At 30.3% G+C, this 24,000-nt stretch overlaps 2 protein-coding genes across 2 annotated transcripts in view; one reads left to right on the forward strand and one right to left on the reverse strand.

Annotated features, from left to right (window-relative positions):
* The window catches only part of LOC113378740 (probable medium-chain specific acyl-CoA dehydrogenase, mitochondrial), a 78,808-nt gene extending 59,501 nt beyond the window's left edge, over positions 1-19,307 (reverse strand). The window contains exon 1 of the mRNA XM_026619318.1: positions 19,223-19,307. The gene's annotated coding sequence lies outside the window, so the exon portion shown is untranslated. The remainder of the gene's footprint in view (positions 1-19,222) is intronic.
* LOC113378741 (peptidoglycan-recognition protein LC-like) overlaps positions 1-24,000 on the forward strand; it is a 34,385-nt gene that overhangs the window by 6,978 nt on the left and 3,407 nt on the right. Inside the window, exons 2-6 of the mRNA XM_026619320.1 lie at positions 10,171-10,556; positions 18,808-18,991; positions 19,551-19,763; positions 20,648-20,796; positions 22,791-22,938. Of these exons, the coding sequence (XP_026475105.1) occupies positions 10,245-10,556; positions 18,808-18,991; positions 19,551-19,763; positions 20,648-20,796; positions 22,791-22,938 (1,006 nt within the window). The 5' untranslated portion in view covers positions 10,171-10,244. The remainder of the gene's footprint in view (positions 1-10,170; positions 10,557-18,807; positions 18,992-19,550; positions 19,764-20,647; positions 20,797-22,790; positions 22,939-24,000) is intronic.

Genomic DNA, 24,000 nt, shown 5'->3' on the forward strand with positions numbered 1-24,000 from the left:
AAATTTTAGTACCAGGTTCCCAAATATATTCTATGTCCCTTACATACAAGGCGTATAAAATTGGGCTTAAAATACCGCCTTGCGGAAGACCCTTATACATCTTTCTTGGTCCTATGATCGTATCATTAATTTTGAAGTAAACGTTTCTCTCAAAAACTGAAGCAGTTATAGCCCTCGAAAATTCATGTGGAAGTCCTATATCATTCATGGCTTTGCTTAAAATTTCAGGAATAACATTATCGTAAGCTCCTCTGATATCGCTAAACAATGCCACGACATAGTTATTTTTAGCATTAGATAAATGTAAGTCAGCAGAGAAAATACTTAAGTTATCATATGTTCCAAGGCCTTTTCGAAATCCATATTGACTTGTCGGCAAAATATTATTTTTTTCTACCCACCATTCTAAACGCCTTTTAATCATCCTGTCTTTGACTTTAGCGACACATGAAGCTAGCGATATTGGTCTATATGACGATATTATACTTGGGTTTCTCTGGGCTTTCTTAATAAAAATTAATACGTAATCATTCCATTCTCGAATTTTTTCAGGTGTTAACCATACATTGTTGATAATTTCAATAAATATTTTCTTGGCCGAAAATGGTAGATTACTAATCATAGAATAAAATATAAGATCCTTACCCGGTGCTGTATCCGTATTTTTCCCAAAAACTAAATTTAACTCCCATAATGAAAACGGTTTTAGCAGCATATGATCTTTCAGTAACGAATTGCTTTTGTAACATATTCCAATACAAGATTCGACCCCGGCAGGGGCATAATAATCCATTACTCCTTCTCTTATTTCATGCGGTATATTTTCATTCGAATTAACAGGCTCCACAAAATTTTTAAGACGTTTGATCATTGCAAATACCTCCCTCGGTGGGGTATTCGGTTTTAGATTATCCGTAAACTGATACCATTTATGTTTTTTCTTTTTCTTGAAAATTCTTCTAATATTACTGTTAATAGTATTACATACAACAAAGTTTTCATAACTAGACTTTTGTCTATATATTTTTTCCGCCTTTCTGCGCTCTCTTATTAATTTATCACACTCCTCATCCCACCATACTGGTTTAGCACATTTAGCATTCAGGTCCCCATTTTTTATCGGAATACTTTTTCTGGCCGCTGAATTAATAGCATTTATGAAAAATTCATACGCACGAACCGGGTCGTTGCTATTAAAACTCTCCAAATTTTTTCCTATCTCTGACTGGTATTTTGTCCAATCGGCTTTTTTACAATTCCAACTTGGATTATATTTTCTTGCTCTTGGCACACCTCTCAACTTCAGCAAAATTGGATAATGATCCGACCCTAATGAATCATCACATACATTCCAGTCTATTCTGTGCGCAAAATTATGCGAACACAAAGAGATGTCTACTACTGACATATTATTTTTAAATTTTAAGGTAGGCTTTCCATTATTGAGAATATATAAATTATTATTTTCAATAGCCTCTAAGAAATTATTACCATATTTGTCACTAAAATTACTACCCCATGAAAAGTGATGTGCATTGAAATCTCCACAAAGAATAACGGGTTTGGGCAATCGCGAAAGAAAATCATTCCACTCATTTACTGAGACATAATAATTAGGTGCAACATAAATAGAAATAACGTATAATTTAACATTTCCTACCATTAAGTAAATTCCACAACTTTGGCATCTTTTTGGATCCAAAGATCCTAAATTAATTGCTACCACATTATATGGCTGGTTACGATGCACGAATATCGCCGCACCTCCTTTTCCATCATCTCTGTCCTCTCTCACTATATTATAATTTGAAAATACATAAGTTTTCTCTTTCTGAAACCAGGTTTCAGTAATAGCCAAGATTGATATATCTCGACATGACAAAAAATATTCTAAACTACTTCTATTAGACATAAATGACCTTGCATTCCACTGAAGAATTGTTACATCCATTACAGAGTTATTCTTTAAATTTGTACTTGCCATAAAATCGATTTGTATTAATTATTTATAACTTTTTTAAATGTTATTATATATACACACTATTCTTGTCATGTTCTATTAAGTATTTATTAGTAATTACGACCGAAACTAAAGACATTATTGGTGCTGATTTCCAGCTCCACCCCGCTGTACATTCAATATCTTTTTCATTTCAAATATTAGCAATTTAAATTGATTTTCATCACCCGTACTGCAAATTTCCTTCATTAATTTCATAACCTCTGCAATGTTTTTATCTGAGTCTTTATACTGCTCACTTATATTCCTAATTGACCGATCTACGGTTACATGTTCCGAATTTGATTTTACACGCTTCCTAGGACTATACTTTGTTTCCAACTGGTTGTAAGTAACTGCTGCTGATACCAGCTCCTCCTTTTTATTCTCTGTGAAATTGGTCTTAATCTCGGACTTTCTGTTTATGGTTTTGAAACCATATCTTTTAGGTCTACTGATTGTGGCCACCTTTCCGTCATCATTACGTTCTTCACCTTCCATGTCTGATAAGACGTCGAATCTATTAATGTGGTTTAAAACCGGGCCTGATGTCTGTTTATGATTTGTATTGGATTTAATGACTGGAAAGTCATTATTTTTATCAAAACTAACAAACTTGGATTTAGTCTTGCTAGCATATGTATCGCGTCGAATTAAATCTCTCGCTTCATGGTAAGGTATGTTCTGCATAGCCATCATCTCCTTAATGACTTTATTTTGCATGAAAATAGGACAAACCTTGCTATTTGCTGGATGTTCTCCTTTACATAATACACATAACAATTCAGACGCATCACAATTATCTTCATTATGTTCCCCGGCGCATTTCATGCATTGCTGTTTACCCCTACATTGCTCCTTGATATGATTGAATCTGCAACATTTAAAACATTGTACAATTCTAGGTATAAAAGGCCTAACTTCACATTTGACTGAATGAATAGCAACTTTATTTGGTAAGTCTGCTCCCCTGAAAATTATTTTAACACACTGTGCTTTATGTACACCAATATTTTTCGACCTCAGACATACCACATCAATGATAGGTATATCTGATTCTATCACATCTAGAATTTCTTCTTTTGTAAGGTTTGGGTCTACATCGAAAATTATTCCTTGTCTAAAAAGAACATATCTCGGTATATATGCTTTATATTTATTTTTATCTAGTACATTACACTCTAAAAACTTGTTTGCTATTTTCGCATTTTTGAATTCTAGCTTTATTTTATTTATTCCTATAGAAGATATTTCCGCTATTCCAAATTTATAATCAACTCCTGTATTGTGTATTATTTTTCCCAGCGACATAGGATGTAGCCTACCTATATTCTTATCAATGGATTCAATATAAACAACAAATGGTCCTTTGTCGCATGCATCGAATCTTGCTGCATTATTGACAGTGTTAGGAATATTCAAATGACTTCCCATATTGACCTCTTCACACACTTCTGAGCTACATTGCATATTAATACTATCCATGTCATTACTTGACTCACTATTAATGGGAATACTCTCCATATTAATTTCTTCGCTTGATTCCGAATTAACTTGTATATTAACATTATTCACACTATTAACTGACGTAATATTATTAAATTCACTGACCATATTAATTACCTCACGCGATTTTGAATTACCTTGCGTGTGTTCACTAATCATACTATTGTCTATCATAGTATTGTTCCCTCGTACTTCACTCGGATTACTTTGCACATTAATACTATTCATATCTTTACTATTATCTAAATTGTCGATACCAACAATTTTATCTCTTAAGTTGACACTTCTTTTAAATATTTCTTCTCTAAGACTTTCTTTCGAATTTCTGTATGGTTTGCTTGATTTAACACTTTCTTTAATATTTCTATACGCTTTGCTTATTTTACCGGTACTACTCTTTTCCGACACTAATTTTCTCTCGCTACTATCAACACTAATTACATTTGCACACTCCAAATCCATGTTATTGTCTAAGCACGTGTACATAGCTCCTGCAATCGTCGAACCAATCACAGAGCAACTGCTGCTGACGCTCGGGTCGGGCGGTCGCCCGACAATGCCGTCTGACTCGGCAGACATTTACGTAAGATAGGTTTGAATTTATAGAAAATATTCGATGTGTACCGTATGGATGTCTCGAACGAACTGTATAACAACATTTATAACAAGTATTTTCTTTCGTTGTTGGTTTTTTTGGTTGTAAGCACTGTTGTTTAGTTTTTGAGACCTTAATTTAATTTTTAAGAATACGTTATTTAATAGTTTTCTATGACGTATTGATATTTTCAGGTTATGATCAATAAAGTTTCTATATAACCTCCATAAAAGTTTACAAGTGTGTTGGGTAAAAAGAACCAACTTAACCTTTACCCTGGCGAAGATGTAAAGAAGAAAAAATGGTTGATAAAATGTATGTTTAGTTAAAAAAAACTATTTTACAAGAGATAATTCAAATTCATATTATTCTTTAAAATACTAGATAAAGTTTATATACAGTGTTATCTTCGTAAAAAATGTATCCGTAAAATTTATATTGTGGACTGCTTGAATGATGTAGCTATTATTTAGTAAAATAGCTTTAAAAATTAAAAATAAGACACAAGTTCACGACCAAATTAGAGTAAAAATAAATTTTAAGGCAATGAGACCCTAAGTATATAATTCAACATATTATTTTATATTTCTAATTATTAATAAAAACATCTGGTTATTATTTATACAAAATTCAAACGATTTTACAACTGTTTTAGAGTTTCCATATAATATTTTCACTTAAATTAATAAGCAAATAATTCGTATATATAAAATAAAGTTATATTCCGCATTCCGTAATTATATTTCTAATTAAACAGCCATATTGAATTTGCATTATGGAAATTTTCCAATTGCTGCCGAAGCAAGTTAAGTGCAAATAAAGTGCAGAGCTGTATCCAATTTATATATTTCTCATAAAACTTACTAATGTGGAAATTTACTTATTAAGTGTGAATAGATTTTTTTATATTTTTTTATTGCATGGGACACATAGGAGTAGATAAAAATAGTATAATGTTTTATTTATTGTCATGGAAAATGATTATATTAAGCTTTTTAATATGCATTCAAACTATGTATAAAGCAAAGCTATATTAGAACGAACACGACGAATCTTCTTAATTTTTATACAATTACAATCTATTCTATTCTATGAATATTTTTATAAATTGATATGTTAGTTTTCACTTTTACAGATGGCCATTGAAGGCGACTCAATTGTTGCCCCTGCTAGTTGTGATTATATTTTTACGTGCCAAAATCAGTATTCTTTAATTTTCGATCTAATCGATTTTTACTTGGAAATATATTTTTATGTATTTTATATATTAACCAAGAAATATAACAGTATCAAGTTGCACCCAACAAAGCACTTAAACTCGGAATTTAGTGGTTATAGCGAATTATGATTTTAATTACATTGTAATTATAGTGAATTTTCAATTTGTTCCAGTGTTGTACAATACATGCTATATTGAAGTTGGATGTATTTTTCGCATTCGTAAAGTAACAACCTCTAGTCCTGGGTTGGTTTTGCTATATTTTCATGTGGTATCATAGATCTCAAATGTGATCTGAAATTAAAATAGCCTTTCGGGGGCATTGCTAAAACATACGCCCATAATTATTAGGTATATATATATATATATATATATATATATATATATATATATATTAGGGTGCTCCCTAATATGGACATTTTCGAAATTCTTTGCTCCTAGGGACTCAAATGCTTCCAAATTGATAAAAAAAATCCTCTATAAGTTTTAGCTCTTAATATTGTCTTTTAAATAGTGCGCAATTCAAATCAAATGCGCAAATGCGCAATCAAAGTTTTGTATGGAAATAGCATGGAAAATTTTTAAAAATTGTAAAAATATTTTTTAGATATAACAAATGAATGAGTTTTATTCAAAATTCGAATCTCTATAAAACAAATTATAAAAAACCTGTTTTGCAGAGCGTCAATTTTCAATAAAAGATAACACGAATTGTCACTTTTAATTCATTTGTCGCTAAGTTATACCTAAAAACATTTTTTTTAATTTTTGAATTTTTCCATGCTATTTCCATTTGAAGTTTTGATTGAATTGCGCACTATCTAAAAGTTAATATTAAGAGCTAAAACTTTTAGAGGTTTTTTTTATCAATTTGGAAGCATTTAAGCCCCCGGGAGCAATAAAATTCGAAAATGTTCATATTAAGGACCACCCTAATATATATAAATATATATATATATATATGTATATATATATATATACAGGTAACTCCGGCATAACACGGTACTTCTATAAAACGTATTCGCTCTAAAACGGTTTAAAAATTGAGGAAAGTTTTAATAAAATAAGAAATATAGTAAAACCTTTGAAAAGTAAACTTTATTTAATCTGAAATTATTAAAATCGTACAATAGCTCAATAAATGTGATGAAACTAGTGCAAAAGATAAAATTTGATATATATTTTATTAGAGCGCGAACGTTCTATCGAAAATAAATTCTAGGATTATCCGAACAATATATTAAATAATTCTTAAGCAATTCTTAAAAAAAATGAGCATAAAAGTTTAATAAAGATTACTTTACATGTGTTAAATATATAAATATCATTTTATTAAAATCAATGAATCGCTAATATAATTTTTTTTTGCAAAAAATAATGCACGGATCTGGAGTTAGTATAGAAAACTGCTCAGAGGATGAGGATATCTTGCAAAAAAGGGGTCATGATGAATAGCACTTACTTGTTAATTATGACGAAAAAAATCATAATTCAAGTAATGTATATTACTTCTAAAAAATGAATAAATGTAACAATATTTATTATAAAATCATGATGCGTAATGTTTTTTTGAATTCTTGGAACGTAACCCCTCTTTTTGTACTAGTTCTTTGTCCCTTATAAAACGGATTCGCATAACACGCTAGTTTTCTAGAATGTAACTGCCTATAATACTATATATATATATAAATATATATATATATATATATATATATATATCACAAAAGAATGGTTTAGCCATTGGGTTACCTTTGGTTCTTCTTGTTCTGATTGCCGTTGAAATAAATAAAATAAAAAAGTGTTCACAGCATATCGAAAAAGTGCATAATTGTTTTTAAATATGCAAAGGATTTGAAATGTTTTCGAACGACTTGCATACTGTTTATTCAGTATCATTACCAAAACATGAGGATGCGCATAATATATAATATGCAATACGCTTACAGAAGCTATTGCGGTGCAAATTGCAAGGCCGAGCCATAAATGCAATTCATACCAGATGGATGAGATGTACGTATAATATATAACGTGTATAATATTTTATTATCATTTCCATCGAATCTATGCAAGTAACAATCGATAAAACAAGTTCTGTTCTTCAAGACGACTTCGATCAATGTTGTGTAAACGCATAAATCATCATCAATGTATTGAAGAATTTTCTATGTAATGAGTTGCCTAATTAATTTGAAACTCTGTAATGTTCACTTGGATATTAATATAATGAAATTTTTATCAATGGCGTTTAGATAATGTTAAAGAATTTGCTGATATCAGCATCAAATATAGTTACGAAAAAACTGAACTCTATGTTATGCGTGGGGAAATTCATATTGCAATCGTAAGCGTCTGGCTTCGAAAAAATATTTGATATCGAGCAGTATTGATATTCGTTTACACCTAAAAATATAGATGAAAATATACTTCAAAGTGAAATTAGTTCTTCCCGACATTGCTCCATTAAGTTAAAATATCATATATTCATCCAATAAACATAATAATCGAAAAAATGGTATGACAATGAAAATTAATTTCTGCCCAAAATTCTGAACCGAAAGAATGTTTCTGGTTAGTTTTTGATAGAGCGGCCGTGCATTGAATATTGCAATGAGTCTTTTAATGATGATAGTCATCGTGGTCTTAAAAAGAATACTAAAATATTGACAACAAATGGTTTAATTGTGAATATTCATCCAAGTTTGAAAAAATGTGATGAGTCAAAATTTGTGTCAAAAGCCGCTTTGGTAATGCGATGAATCAACGTTTGATTTTTCGTCGTATTCTCAAAAACGGCTAACCGATTTCAAAAACTTGAAAGCTTAATAAGGTGGAGCCTTGATCAGGTTTACTAGCGCACCTTATTCTGTGATTGACGAATATACTCGTCATGGCTCAATACTGGCGACACAAAACTGTGCGCGCAATAAAATTATGTAAATTGTAATGATGTAATAAAATATATAGTAAAACATGCAGAAAGTTTTTTGAATCATTCAAATCGGATGCTTAGTTCTCTCAGAAACTCAATTTGTATCTTCTGCACTCTTTGCTCCGTATCTCCAAAACGGCTGTACCTGTCTTTGCCAAAAACTAATCAGCACATCTCCCTATCAATAGGAATTGGATGTTTTTTGAACCATTCAAATCGGTAGATCCGTGCGCAAAAAAAACGTGGTCGAAAAATTGTATCCATACATATATACACACACATCTATTTTTTCTGACGTATGCCAAAATGTTCAGAAACCTTCAAAACGTGAAAAAATGTAAAAAAATTTAATTTCGATTTTTGGACGATTACAATAACTTACCCTACGGGAAGTTAATAAACTATTAAGCATTTTTTATTTTAAAGTTATAAATGAAATGTAATTAAAAATCAAATATAACTTTTTAAAATTATTATTAAAAACTTTAACAAACTGTAAATTTGATTTTTTACTTTAGTTCTCTTTTTTAAACAATCCTTTATATATAGATGTGAAACGTTTAGTGCAGATTAATTATAATTATCACTATTCTGCATACCTACTTGTATAAACCTTATATAAAGATATTATTTACATTTCATTTATCACATAAATCATCAATTTTACATTGCTGATTCAAAATTGCGATGACAACATAACAACGTCATTCTCAATACAAGTGCACAAGATGAAAAAAAAACTATTTTGGTAAACTAAACGAAATAATGAAATATAATATGATAATAATAAAGCGATAGCTAATGGCTGATAGTCAAATTATTATTTTATTTTTTTGCCTTTGCAATAGCATTTGGCCACATATTTCTTTTTTTTTTTCTTATAAATTACAATCTGTCTATATAGAAAGACATTGAGTAATCAATTTGACAAATAACATAGAATACTCAGTGGTTCACCTTTTATTAATGTACTAAATTATATCTTAATTAAAATTTGATATTAGCCACATATATTAATTTCATTTATACTATTTTCTATTCAACGTTTTACAAGCATTTTTCATTTAGTATATATAGTATAGGGTAGAGCGTGGGTTAAAGGGCCGAAGGTAAAAAGGTCACCACCGATATCTCAAAAACAAGTAAAGTTAAAAAAATTCAACAACAATATTTGAAATAATCATAACAAAAGTATTTTCTTTCGTTGTTAGTTTTTTTGGTTGTGAGGACTGTTGTTTTGTTTACGAAAACTTAATATAATTTTTAAGTATATGTTATTTAATTATTTTTAAGATGTTGTTAATCCAACAAACTGAACCTTTACCTTTTCCTGTCAAAGGTGTAAGAATGAAAAATAATAAATAAAAAAGAAAATTAAGTTAAAACAGTAATTTTACATAAGATAAATTAAATAAAAAAGTTATTCAATCTCTGCTGATAAATATTTTCTGACGAAATACCGGATCAAGGTTATATACAGTGTTATATCTGTAAAAAATTACCAATGGAATTTATATTTTGCATTGGTTGTAGCTATTATTTCGTAAAATCCTTTCAAAAATAAGGCATTGGATCTGTTCACTCCTGGTCGTCCAATTTTTCCCCGCTTATAAAACACAAATGTGTTATTTGTTGTGATAAAATTGGTTTCATTTTTACAATAATATTGCTCAAAGTGCAATGGAGGTTTTTATCACCTAAAATCTTGTAATAAAATAAAACAGATAAACTACTTTTTGTTAAAAGCATATAATGTAATGATAAAAAACTAAACTGAATACTTTAAATTCAGTCTTCTAATCATACAAGATAATTTTACGTTTTTTTATTTATTTATTTTTGACAATAAAAAAAAATACAACAAAGAAAAAATACAACAGAAGATGAAATATATAAAAACAAATATGTTTTGTATTAAATAGGTCCAGAAGAAGTGATTAAACAAACAAGATAAAGGTAATAAATAAAAGGAACAATGTGAAATTAGACCAACGCAATGAGCGTGTCTCCCCCTCAAGAAGATGTGCATTCAGAAAATTGCGTTCGTTCAGAAACTTGTTCCGATTTGGAGTCTGGTTCAGAAAATGACTCAACAGATTCAGAATCCGACTCGTCTGACTGTTCAGAATATAAAGAGCAAAAGTTTGCATCAGAAATATCTAATCGACCAGGATGTGGAACGTTAAAACAATCGCAGCAATCAGGACTGGTCATATCGCAGAGCAGCGCCCCGAGCGCACCATCTTTCGGTAGCATCGCGGTTACGAATTGTGCTGACATACACTTCGGCAATAAGACTTACTATAAGGTATGTTTAGTAATTTTAATAGCTTCATTTTATTACATATTACACATTGATGACAAGCTATACAATGTTATATAAATCATCCTAACCCGTGGGCGCCAGTTGTTTATTCTTGAATAAATTGAAAAATTTCAAGTCATATGCGATAAGCGTCAATACAAGAGAGTACGAACTAAGAAATATTAATATATTATATACTCAATAAAAGTTCCATACAATAATAATAAATAATAAATTATACATACTCTTCTTTTATATATGTATATATATAAATTATATATTATATTATGCTATTACATAATATTTATATATATATATACAGTGCTGGATTTACAGTAGGGGCAATCGGGGCTACTGCCCAGGGCGGCAAATTTTGGGGGGCAAAATTTGGATAGTGAGAAAAAAATTCTATACAATATAATCAACTTTTTTTAACAACATTTTTTATTTCAAAAAATATAATACGATTGCAATACAAAATTTGGGTTGAAATAAACGATAACTGAAATTTATTATTTTGCCTTGCCTCCCTCTCCGAACGTAAATTATCAAATTGGTTAATAAGTTATCAAATTTGGCAATTTGGCTAATATAAATCTCCGTAAACAAGCTGAAAGTTTAAGAAAAATATGTACTTCAGTTCTCGAGCCCTCTTACAATGACGTATTTGTGCACTTCCAAGCTTATAGCGTCAAAAAAAAATTAAACTAGTGACTTATGGCATTGTGCCTTAAGACAAATTACTGAAACATCCCGTACTGAAAATTACATTTTTAAAGAGCTTTAAATTTTATTGAAAAATGAAAAAAAAGACTTCTAAAACACATTTTTTGTATTTTGAAAATTTTCGAAAATTATAATCTTTTTGCAAAGCAATCGCGCTACGTAGCTGTTTCAGAAAAGAAATATCGAAACTCAATTACCATTTTTCGTAATTGTCTGTACCAAAAGCTAATCAGCACATCTCCCAATCAATACAAATCTAATATTTTTTAATTATTCAAGTCGATTGCGAGAACACGGATCAACTGATTTATGATTCAATTCCTATTGATGAGTGGACGTGCTGATTAGTTATTGGTCAAGGCAGGTCCAACTGTTTTGAAGATACGGACCAAAATGCCAAAAATGATAATTCAGTTTTTGAAAAAAAGCGTCCAATAACATTTAAAAAAATTTACAGAATAAATAACTGCTTAAATTTGTGGGGGGCAGTTTTAGCGGTTTCGATGATCCAATAAAAAAATTTGAAAAAGAAACATTTGGCGGACAAAAGTGATCATAAGACATATGCACATTAAATTATCAGATATTTTAATGATATTATAATAATAAGTATAAATTTTGTTTACATTTATATAAGTTCTGTAACATTGTTTATCCGTTAGATTGCAACGCGGCGCTTACGCGCTTCTATATTTTGTCCCTCGCAGCTGAAGCAGTGCTATTGCTTTTAAAAAAAGTTGTAAAATTTCAGGGTTGGGGCGGCATTTTTGTCAGTGCCCCGGGGCGCCAAATTTCTAAATCCACCCTGTATAAATATATATATATATATATATATTGAATGGTAGAGTCTTGGATTTGTGTATATTTTGTAGAGTTTCGAACAAGAATCCAAAAATAATACAAAATAAAAAACAAGAAAAGTTTTTTAAAAAAAAAAAACAATTTCTTTATTTAATTATTTGTTTATTGTCGACGTTTCGGAACTAGGTACGTTCCATCTTCAGGACATCTGTCAAGAAACATGATCTTGATGAGATTTTAGCAAACAATATGTTTAGGAAAAGAAAATAGATTTTTCTTAAATAATGAATTAATTGCAAAAAAATATAATAATGTACAGAAATATGATAATATGTTCAAAATGAAAATGATAAAAATGATAAAAATAAATGAGTGGATTATCAGAACAGGATATTAAACATAATAGAAAATTTTTTGAAAGTTATGGAAATTTTTTAAGAAAAGGTTAATGACAAAGTTGAATTAATTACCTGTATGTTTGAATATTTGTTAGCACTTTTTCACTAAACAAGCTTTTTTAACAAAAATGAATTTGTGAGTTAATTTTCCGCCGAATAATTAGATTTTGTAAATCAAAATTACTAAAAGATTTGTCTTTTTTAAAATTATTATTTGAAAACACAAATAATGTTGTTCTCTGGATGTTGTTCGATTGGCTTTTGAAAATTAACTAATTGAAACTGGTGTGTCCTTTGAGATCTCACATCTCTCGTTCAAGTGTTTACACGTGTTACAAAGGACACACCAGTTTCAATTAGTTAATTTTCAAAAGCCAATCGAACAACATCCAGAGAACAACATTATTTGTGTTTTCAAATAATAATTTTAAAAAAGACAAATCTTTTAGTAATTTTGATTTACAAAATCTAATTATTCGGCGGAAAATTAACTCACAAATTCATTTTTGTTAAAAAAGCTTGTTTAGTGAAAAAGTGCTAACAAATATTCAAACATATAGGTAATTAATTCAACTTTGTCATTAACCTTTTCTTAAAAAATTTCCATAACTTTCAAAAAATTTTCTATTATGTTTAATATCCTGTTCTGATAATCCACTCATTTATTTTTATCATTTTTATCATTTTCATTTTGAACATATTATCATATTTCTGTACATTATTATATTTTTTTGCAATTAATTCATTATTTAAGAAAAATCTATTTTCTTTTCCTAAACATATTGTTTGCTAAAATCTCATCAAGATCATGTTTCTTGACAGATGTCCTGAAGATGGAACGTACCTAGTTCCGAAACGTCGACAACAAACAAATAATTAAATAAAGAAATTGTTTTTTTTTTAAAAAACTTTTCTTGTTTTTTATTTTGTATTATTTTTGGATTCTTGTTCGAAACTCTACAAAATATACACAAATCCAAGACTCTACCATTCAATATATTCCAAGAACATTATGGAACGAAATTTCTTTCAAAACTTATCAAGAACTGTAGATTACAAACAAATATGTTTAATGAAAAATATTCAAAACTTAACTCTAAATATGCTAATGTTATTAACAAAAAAAATTTCTAATTCGATGTAAAAATGAATGGATTATACCTAATTTTATTTCTAATATTATAAACAAACAATTCTTATATAACACTTTCAACATCTATAAAATTGAACGACAAATTAATTACCTGAAAATGTCTGTTTTGAATCTAGAAATAAAAAATACTTTTATCTACATAAATTACTTGAAATCACAACTGGATAACATAATCAATACACTTTCCAATACTTTGAACAAAGACCTCTTAAATCAATTTTTAGCTTTTGAAAACTATAAATTTAACAAACATTTTAATACTACTAAAGAAAAACATATTAAAAAAACTAAAACTTTAATTCAAAAAAGAGATGACAACTATCCCTTCAAAATCTCTAAATCTTGTACAGATAAGTGGTTAGTTAATAAAACTGATATTTACATTCCAGAAAATGTTAAATATATTCTAGCATTAGGTCCAAAATTTGCATACTCTCCTCAAAAATACAGTAAAACAGATTTCATAAAAATTCTAAGTAATATTGAATACAACATTAGAAACATTGAAACAAACAAACAGAATAACATTAGATCAAAACTATGTGACAGACTGGTAAAACATATAAAGAAAGTAAATAATAAATTTCAAAACTTTCATTTAAAGAAACTCCACAAAGACATTTTAGAAACTAAAGCTTTCATTAAATCTAATAATATTATAGTTTGCCCAGCCGATAAGGGTAATATCACAGTCATTCTTGACAAAGAATTTTACAACAATTCCGTCCTTAACCTACTTAAAGATGATACAACATATAATATTTTAACAGAAGATCCCACACAACGTTTTTCTAGAATAGCTTTTAAATTAATCAATGATCTGAAAAACAAAAAACTAATTTCTGAGAATTTTACTTTTAACCTAAAAATACAACACCCTATCTCCCCTAAGATGTACTGTCTTCCAAAAATACACAAACCTGAATGCTCTTTCAGACCGATTGTCTCCTACATTGGCTCTCCTTTTTACAATATTTCGAAACTCATTTCTGATGTCCTAAAAAATGTTACAATCAATTCTCCCTATTATGTCAAGAATTCGTACCAATTTGTGAATTTAATTAATAACCGCAACATCCCTGAAAATCACTTATTTCTAAGCTTAGATGTGGTCAACCTTTTTACATGTGTCCCACATGAATTAATCCTAAACTCAATCGATAAACGTTGGCACACAATTTGTAACTTTACTGACTTTCCGAAAACAGTCTTCACTCATATTATCAACACTATTTTAAATTACTCCTATTTCCATTGCCAAGACAACTTTTATTCTCAAATTAAAGGCGCAGCTATGGGATGTCCCTTATCTCCCGGAATCATCGACTTAGTTTTACAAACACTAGAAATTTCCGTTTTCTCAACTTTAAAATTTCAAATTAACTTTTATATTAGATATGTAGATGACACTTTTTTTATCATTAACAAAAATCATATAAACACAGTACTAGATCTCTTCAATAATTTTAACAATAATATAATTTTCACACATGAACTACAAAATAACAACAGACTTAATTTCTTGGATGTATCCGTTTACAACACTAATAACTTTATTCGAACAAATTGGTATAGAAAAACTACATGGTCGGGTAGATACTTACACTATTCCTCATATTGTCCCAGAAACTATAAGATAAACACTATTATTTCCCTTACAGACCATGCTATTTTGTTGTCTCACCAAACTTTCCATCCACAAAATTTATCCCTAGTAAAAATAACTCTAATTGAAAATGGTTACCCAAAAAATCTCATTCATTCAGTTATTCAAAAAAGACGAACTTTCTTAAAAACACAAATTAATTCTCCCAATACCAGTACTAACATGAAGATTTATATTATTATTTTGCCAAAATTTTGTTAGAAGAAAACATTTTAGTATCAGGCTCATCCTTACACTCCTTCAACCAATTCTTTACGAACATTAAATCCCCTACCCCATCCAATCTCAATACTAATGTAGTATATTCTGTTTCTTGTAATGACTGTGCTTTTCAATATATTGGACAAACCTCCCAATATGTACACAAGAGAATGAGACAACATGAACTAAGTGTGGTCCACCATAAACAAAAAAAATTCAAAAGTACCCTAGTACAACACTCTATAGAAAACGCCCATTCATTTAATTTCACTCCAAAAATTTTATATCATGAAAGTTGCATCTTTAGAAGGTTATTCGCGGAGAGTTGTCTCATTCTCATAAATGTTTCTAACAGTGTCAACATTAGAACACAACCTATTACATGATTCATATTTAAATTTTTTACACTTTTTGACAAACAATTAATATCGACTTCCTTTTAAGATCAACAATTTAAGTATTCACACCCTAACATATAAAAACACACACATACAATCTCACATCTCTCGTTCAAGTGTTTACACGTGTTACAAAGGACACACCAGTTTCAATTAGTTAATTTTCAAAAGCCAATAGAACAACATCCAGAGAACAACATTATTTGTGTTTTCAAATAATAATTTTAAAAAAGACAAATCTTTTAGTAATTTTGATTTACAAAATCTAATTATTCGGCGGAAAATTAACTCACAAATTCATTTTTGTTAAAAAAGCTTGTTTAGTGAAAAAGTGCTAACAAATATTCAAACATACAGGTAATTAATTCAACTTTGTCATTAACCTTTTCTTAAAAAATTTCCATAACTTTCAAAAAATTTTCTATTATGTTTAATATCCTGTTCTGATAATCCACTCATTTATTTTTATCATTTTTATCATTTTCATTTTGAACATATTATCATATTTCTGTACATTATTATATTTTTTTGCAATTAATTCATTATTTAAGAAAAATCTATTTTCTTTTCCTAAACATATTGTTTGCTAAAATCTCATCAAGATCATGTTTCTTGACAGATGTCCTGAAGATGGAACGTACCTAGTTCCGAAACGTCGACAATAAACAAATAATTAAATAAAGAAATTGTTTTTTTTTTAAAAAACTTTTCTTGTTTTTTATTTTGTATTATTTTTGGATTCTTGTTCGAAACTCTACAAAATATATATATATATATATATATATATATATATATATACAGGGTGGCTGATATGTAATACAACAAAGTAAAGCGCTATATTTTACTCTTTTTTTTAGTTTTATTGTTCAAAATCAAAAATTTCGGAAACAATATCAAATTTTAATATCAGTTTAGATTGGTTCTAATCGCCTTCAAGCGGCCGACAAAGCTATAACACGCCGCACGAAAGTGACTCTGGAGTATTTTGGCCCATTCCCAGCGAAGCGCCTTCTTAAGATGATCGATACTTTGGTATTTTTTAGTGCGAACCTTACTCTTCAAAATGCCCTAGGCGCAAAAGTCCAACGGATGAGATCCGGAGATTTTGGTAGGCATTGCGCGGTGGAAATGAAGCGAGAAACCTCTTTCTTAAGTCATTCTCGGTTGACACGTGCTGAGTTCAATGGTGATGAGTCCTGTTGGAATGTCCATGGTCTACTGCCAAAATGTTTGTCTACCCAGGGTTTCAATACTGCCTTTAAGACATTTTCCCAATAATTTCGGCAATTATTTTGATCCCACGGTTGATGAATACGATCGGAAAATGACCATCGACCGTTACGGTGGTTCACACCATTACCGTCGATGGCGTTTGATTTCTGGTGGCCAATCGAAGGTGTAAATTTTCAGCTGACCTCTTTGGCAAGTAAACCCAATCATTTTATTTGTTTACAATCTGCTCAATTTGAAATGACATCGCATCGAAGAAAACCAAATTCGCATCGCAGAAAACCAAACTAGCCACTTCCGTGCAAGCGAAGTAACTCCTTCGCTCTTTTCCGCCTATTTTTTTCTGTGCATTGGTAAGCTTTTAAACTTTTTGGAACTCCAATGGCTTTAATCCAAGCTCATTTTCCAATATGTGTTGCATCCGTTCTCGCGTTTTGTTCAGCTCACGAGCCATTTTTCTACCGACATTAAGTTCGATCAATTCTTGCCTTAACTTTTCGGATATATATATTTATATATATATATATATATATATATATAAACTATATTTTTATAATGTTCTTAAATAATATTTATATTATATAATATATAATATATAAATATAGATATATGAAATTGGAATAATTAAAATTTTATAAAATTTATATATAAATGTTTAAAATTTGACAGAATTCTTTTTCATCTTTGTAACAAAAAATATTTATTTAAAGATTTATTTATAATAGGGTAGAGCGGAACTTAAAAGTCATCGGGTAAAAAGGTCCACCGCCGCCAAAGGTCCACTCAATAACAAATAAAGTTAGGATTATTTAACATCAATATTTGAAAGTAGAGGGCAAAAAATGTATAATCAGCCATCACCTTAACTCTTACGACGTCGCTATCAGGCCGTGTTTGAATATATATATAATAACAAAAGTATTTTCTGTCGTTGTTAGTTTTTCTGTTTGTGAATTGTGAGCAAGGTTCTTTAGTTTACAATATCTTAATCTGATTTTAAAGTATACGATATTTAATTGTTTTATAAGATGTAATGTTAGTTTTAAGTTAGATTTAACAGATGTTTTTATATAACACCATAATATCTCACATGTGTGTGGAGTGAAAAGGACCAACTGAACCTTTACCCTGGCAAAGATTTAAACAATAAGAAGTGATAAATAGAAAAGTAAATTAAGTTAAAAAAGCATTTTATACGAAATGAAGTAGTTATTTCAACTCTACTGATGAATATTTCTGTTAAAAAAACAGATCAAGGTTATACAGGGCTATATTTTTACATTGTTATCACTGTAAAAAATGTACCCATAAGATTTATATTTTGTATTGGTTGAATGATATAGCTATTATTTCGTGAAATTCCTCTAAAATTAAAAATAATACATTGGAAATGTTTGCCCACTGGCCGTCCGATTTTACCCTGTCTGTGGGATAAAAAGGACCAGGTGACAAATATTTAAAGACAGCAAATAAAATACATTTCTACAATGATGAATTAACTGAAAGTTTTACTGAACATAGTCAGATTATTGTTTATTTGATGTGTGTTATTTGTTGTGATATAATTTGTTTGCTTTGCACAATGAAATTGCTCAAAGACAAAGTGGACCTGTGTGCTTCGTTCTACCCCAAGTTGATACTTTACCCCAAATATAAGATATAACTAAGTATATTTTGATAGGGGCCTGTAACCATCAAGCAATTCTTATACGGTTCGAGCCCAGTTGACGACGCCGGTGCTTTGTCCAACCCTGGATTCGAGCGCGATAAGTCAGACGACGCAAATCGTACCACGGATGGATCCGTACATATTCCTAATGGAGGCGCCATCCGTTCAGAAACAACCCCAAATCCGCACAACAAAGGTGGGTAAAATCAAAAGCAAATTCATTTTACGAATTTCAAAATATTTAACTTAATCTCAAAAGGAATAGATCACGAACAACTACATCGTACCATTGATAACCAATTGCCAATTACCAATAAAACCGTACTAATTAGAACAAGGACGAAAAATCATTTACATTATATTTAGAAGTTTTTTTTAAAACAAATCTTATAATGAGTGTAATATCAAGTTAATTTTATATACTGACCTCTTTTTAGACTAATTTTACTGAACTATCCACATAGTTTACAGTGATTCACATATCCAGGTAGTAAGATCTACGATAGCCTATATTATGCGTTACCTGTATAAAAGAAATTAAAATTATTAATCGCATAAAATATCGAATATTAGCATCGACAAATTCAGATAATACAGTTTTCAGAAAATTCAATAGGTATAAATATAATAATGAGTCGTTGGAATGGTGGATAAGTGTGCAACCGAAAATGGAGTGTAATAAATCTCTGTGTATTCTGAATTTAAATAAATTTATAAATAGAATTAAATTAAATGTTAAGTATAATTTTTTTTAGGGAGTCAACTAGTACGAGAATTGTGGGAGAAATGGCGAATGAAGGAACGAAGAAAATTTATCGTATTAGGCGGAGCCTTATTTTGCACCGTACTGGCGTTTTGCCTTGTCGTCGTATTTGCTGTACCACCAAGTGCTACATTACCACACAATAACAATATTTCAAGACTTAGTGAGGATGATAACAAAAATATCCCAATTAAAACAGAAATAGGTAAAATATGTATATACTAGCTACCCCAAAAAACGTTGTTTAAAAAATATCTCTAGAAAATTTTCAGTATAAAAAATAACTAACTGATAGTGAATGTAGAAGTGTGTGTATATAAGTGAAAGATGCATCTAACACAAATTAAATAAATGGTTTACCCAATGCAACTCTCATAAAAATATTCCTGGGACATACTAATAGTCATTGCAAATTAAGCCTAATCTGAAACTGATTTAATTAAAATTGAGTTTGCATATTTTGTTATTCAAAGTTTTTATATATCATTACCGCGTTTTTCATTAATTCATTAATTTTTGAATTAAGATAAAAAATTCTAACAATCATTTCAGAAATTTATACAACTTTGTCATACATGGATTTGGTTTTCTCTCAAAAACTGTTGTATCTTTAGATTATAATATTTTTGCTACCTAGGTACTGATTAATAAGTGCACATAAGAAAATATTTATACGATGGAATAATAATAATCCTACAAATCAGATTTTGCAAGAATCGATCGACAATTTGACGCACATAGTTTTATCGATTAAACCTTTCCTTTGCCAAATTTTAGTACCTTTGTGTAGCATAATAAAGTTGTGATATAATTCCTTCTAATGCTTATTTCTTGGCAAACTGACGTCAAAAGCTCTCAATCATATTTATAACTAATCATTTGAGATTATTATATCACTTATTTTTTCGATTTTAAAAGATCAGTTGCTTCTAACATTATCTTCACAATTATTGGTTGCTATAAAATAGTTTTCACATTCTTTGAATAAGAGGAAGTGTTATTTTTTTAAATATTGCGCTGATTATCAAATTCAACTATTCATAATAATTATAAAACAAGGTAATTATGACTTAATCATAATGTTTTAAGGTAAATCTTTGCTGCCAGGACGAACATTACGAATAATATCTCGTCAAGAATGGGTGGCCCAACCTCCGGAAATACCGCCCGACCCTCTACCGACACCAGTTCCGTATGTCATCATAATGCACACGGCCACTGAAAATTGCTCAGACCAGGTAAGAAAAATTTTTTATCTTTTATGAGCCGATTCTGCCGTAAAATAGATCAATGTTATGACAACGCTATGTTACAAAATGCTACGAAATACGGTCAAAATGCCATGTAGAGCGGGCGCTGTATGGAACCGAGTATGCATAATATGAAGACTGCCAACTTTCTTCAGATTCTTTTACCTGAGATGCCGAAAAAAAGAGAAAACCCATGTTGTCAGCTTCGGCATTGGTCGTATTTTCATGTACCTGCCTCTTTACTTTACCCATGCCTCCATGCGTTGTGGCGCTCGACGTAACCAGTATAAAACAAATAATGTTTTACTTTTTTATTATTTTATTATTCTTGAACAGCAATCAGAACCTAATGGTTCTATAAGCTGTTATGCTGATTTGACTAGTCTGTTTGACAGAGGGCAACCTCTGTTTGATATATTATTATTACAATTTCTGTAATAGGGCAAATATTTATATTTGGTACAGCAATGCCGGATAAGGGCTATTCTCACTTGGAAACATATTGCTATCTATATTTCCAAGTGAGAATCGTTGTCACTACTGCCTGACAACAGGCTGCTGGAAGTGGGTATCGAACCCGGGACCTCTAATTCAGGTTTCATCGCTCTGACCGCTTACCTACGGGCGAGTCCATGTTTTACTTTTATTCGTATTTACATCATATAATTCAATATATTATTTATGTTACTTAAATATCGATATTTTATTTAAAGAAAAGCGCTGAAACTCTCGGTACAGGAAATAAACATTAAGAAGCAACAACGATGTGAAATATCGTGATTTTGCCAAATGCCACATTCGGCAGAAAATATTCAAAAAGTATTAGATCCAAGAAAAGATTAAATATTCCGATGCTCATCAACAGTTAATTTTTTTCAAGAATAGATAGGGGGAGGTCCCGTAACGCCGGACGACACCAAGCAACGGACACTCTATTTAACACGTATTATTTAAGCAAGTATAAATCTATTCATTTCAAAATACAAGTGAAAGGGGCACTGAGGGCACACAGGTACAGGATCACGCACCAAGCCTCGCCTGTGACGCACACGGCCACGGCGAGAGCAACCCATTTCTGTTTTAGGCGCAAAATCACGGCGTCACCTGAATATCAATGGAAGTAATTCTAGCATATTTATGCATTTACATTTGAGTGGTACGCAAAGATAAATATTGTACTTGATTGTTATCCGTAAAATGATAAAATATTATTAGATCTTTTAACCAATTTTAGTAGGTGCCACCAAATAAGCGAAAATGTCTGTCCCTTAGCACCGGACACTAAGTCGTCCCTTAGTGCCGGACAGTGAACATGTTGATATTTCTTGTAAGAACATACGTGATTTATTCCAATTATTTAATTTTGTTCTGTATGAGTGCTAATGGTCGCTACATACCCCCATTTTTCGTATTTCCTAGTCGAAAAATGAAAAGCTTATGGTGAATTTACCAACACCGAAGCTGGCAACATGGGTTTTCTCTTTATTTGGCATCTCAGGTAAAAGACTCTAAAGACAGTTGGCGGTCTTCAAATTATGCATACTCGATGCCCTCTACAGCGCCTGGACTTATGTATTTGTTGCGCGATCAGGCGTTTTACACATAAAATGCAAACTTCACTCCCATGTTATCAAGCCATATCTCAAAGTCAGTCAGACAGTATTTAGTACGATTTTGTATGAAAACTGCTACATAACATAGCCTTCCGTAACATTCCTACGGCAGAATCGGTTTATTTTACGGCAGAATAGACCCAGTAGCCGACAATATATACAGCACTCAAAAGTATATCTTGTGGCAAAGTAAAGCGTTAAAAAAATAAAAGCGTTTAATAAATTGTTGAATTTTTGTATATATTAAAATAATAATTAAAAATATATTAACAGACCCATTGTAAAAAACTAATTTGAATATCTAATTAAAATGGCCAAATAATATGGCTTTCAATCATTTAGGTGGTAACTTATTATATTATCTGACAGGCGAGTTGCACATTTCACGTCCGATTTATTCAGACTTTTCACATGGAATCTAGGAATTGGTGGGATATCGGATATAACTTTCTAGTTGGAGGTGATGGAGCCGTATACGAGGGACGGGGCTGGGATTCAGAGGGATCACACACCAAAGGTAATCAATCGTAGAAGAAACGATGTATAATTTGTTGCTAATTTATTCCTTCGCAGTTTATTATGAGTGTTGTGATGTAAATTGTACAACACACACACTTATATATATATATATATATATATATATATCTTCTATATATATGAAAATAAGTCGGGTTTTCCTTCCTGACGAAATAACTCCAGAACGCATGAACCGATTTCGACAATTTTGCATTCATTGGAAAGGTCTCGGGCTCCGCATGGTTTATAGCTAAGAAAATGCTGATTAGTTTTTGGCACAGGCAGGTCTAGCCGTTTCGAGAAATGGTAATTGAGTTTTAATATTTCGTCTCTGAAACAGCCACGCAGCGCAATTGCTTCGAAAAAAATCATAATTTTCAGAAAATTTCAAAATAATGTTTAAGTTTTTTTTTTTCAAAAATTTGAAGCTGTTTATAAAATGTAATTTTCAAAGGCAAGGCGGCAAGCAAAATATTGAATTTTAATAATCAGTTATTTGAACCGAAATTTTGAATTGCAATCGTATTATGTTTTGTTAATTATATTTCTTGAAATAAAACATATTATTTAAAACAAATTAGTTACTTATATTGTATAGAATTCTTTTCTCACTTTCCAAATTTTGCCGTCCCCGAAAATTTGCCGCCCAGGGCAGTAGCCACGACCGCGAATGCCCCTACTGTAAATCCAGCACACTATATATGTAAACAATAAAACCTATATTACGGGAGTATTCTAGTGTAGAAATTAAAAAAATCGATTTTTTTATTTCATATTTTCTAAGTTTAACTATCTAAGAATATGGGTACGAGAAGGTTTTTGAAAATTTGAATTATTTTCGGAGATATAGGCATTTTACTGACTCGGTCTCCAAACTGGTTTGGCAGGGTTTAATCGGACAAAAGGCACTAGGAAGTCATTAGACCAATTTAAGGCAGTTTATCGTCGAATGAATTATTAATTCGATGTATTGGTTCAGAAACTCAAAACAATAATGAATCTCTAAACTCGTTGATTTGGATTTTCGCGCCGAAACATATTCATTCCCGATCTCGGGTATTTG

This window comes from Ctenocephalides felis, unplaced genomic scaffold (genome assembly GCF_003426905.1).
Source record: "Ctenocephalides felis isolate EL2017-DRISC unplaced genomic scaffold, ASM342690v1 CF-g0.4_SCAFFOLD_01886, whole genome shotgun sequence".
NCBI lineage: Eukaryota > Metazoa > Arthropoda > Insecta > Siphonaptera > Pulicidae > Ctenocephalides > Ctenocephalides felis.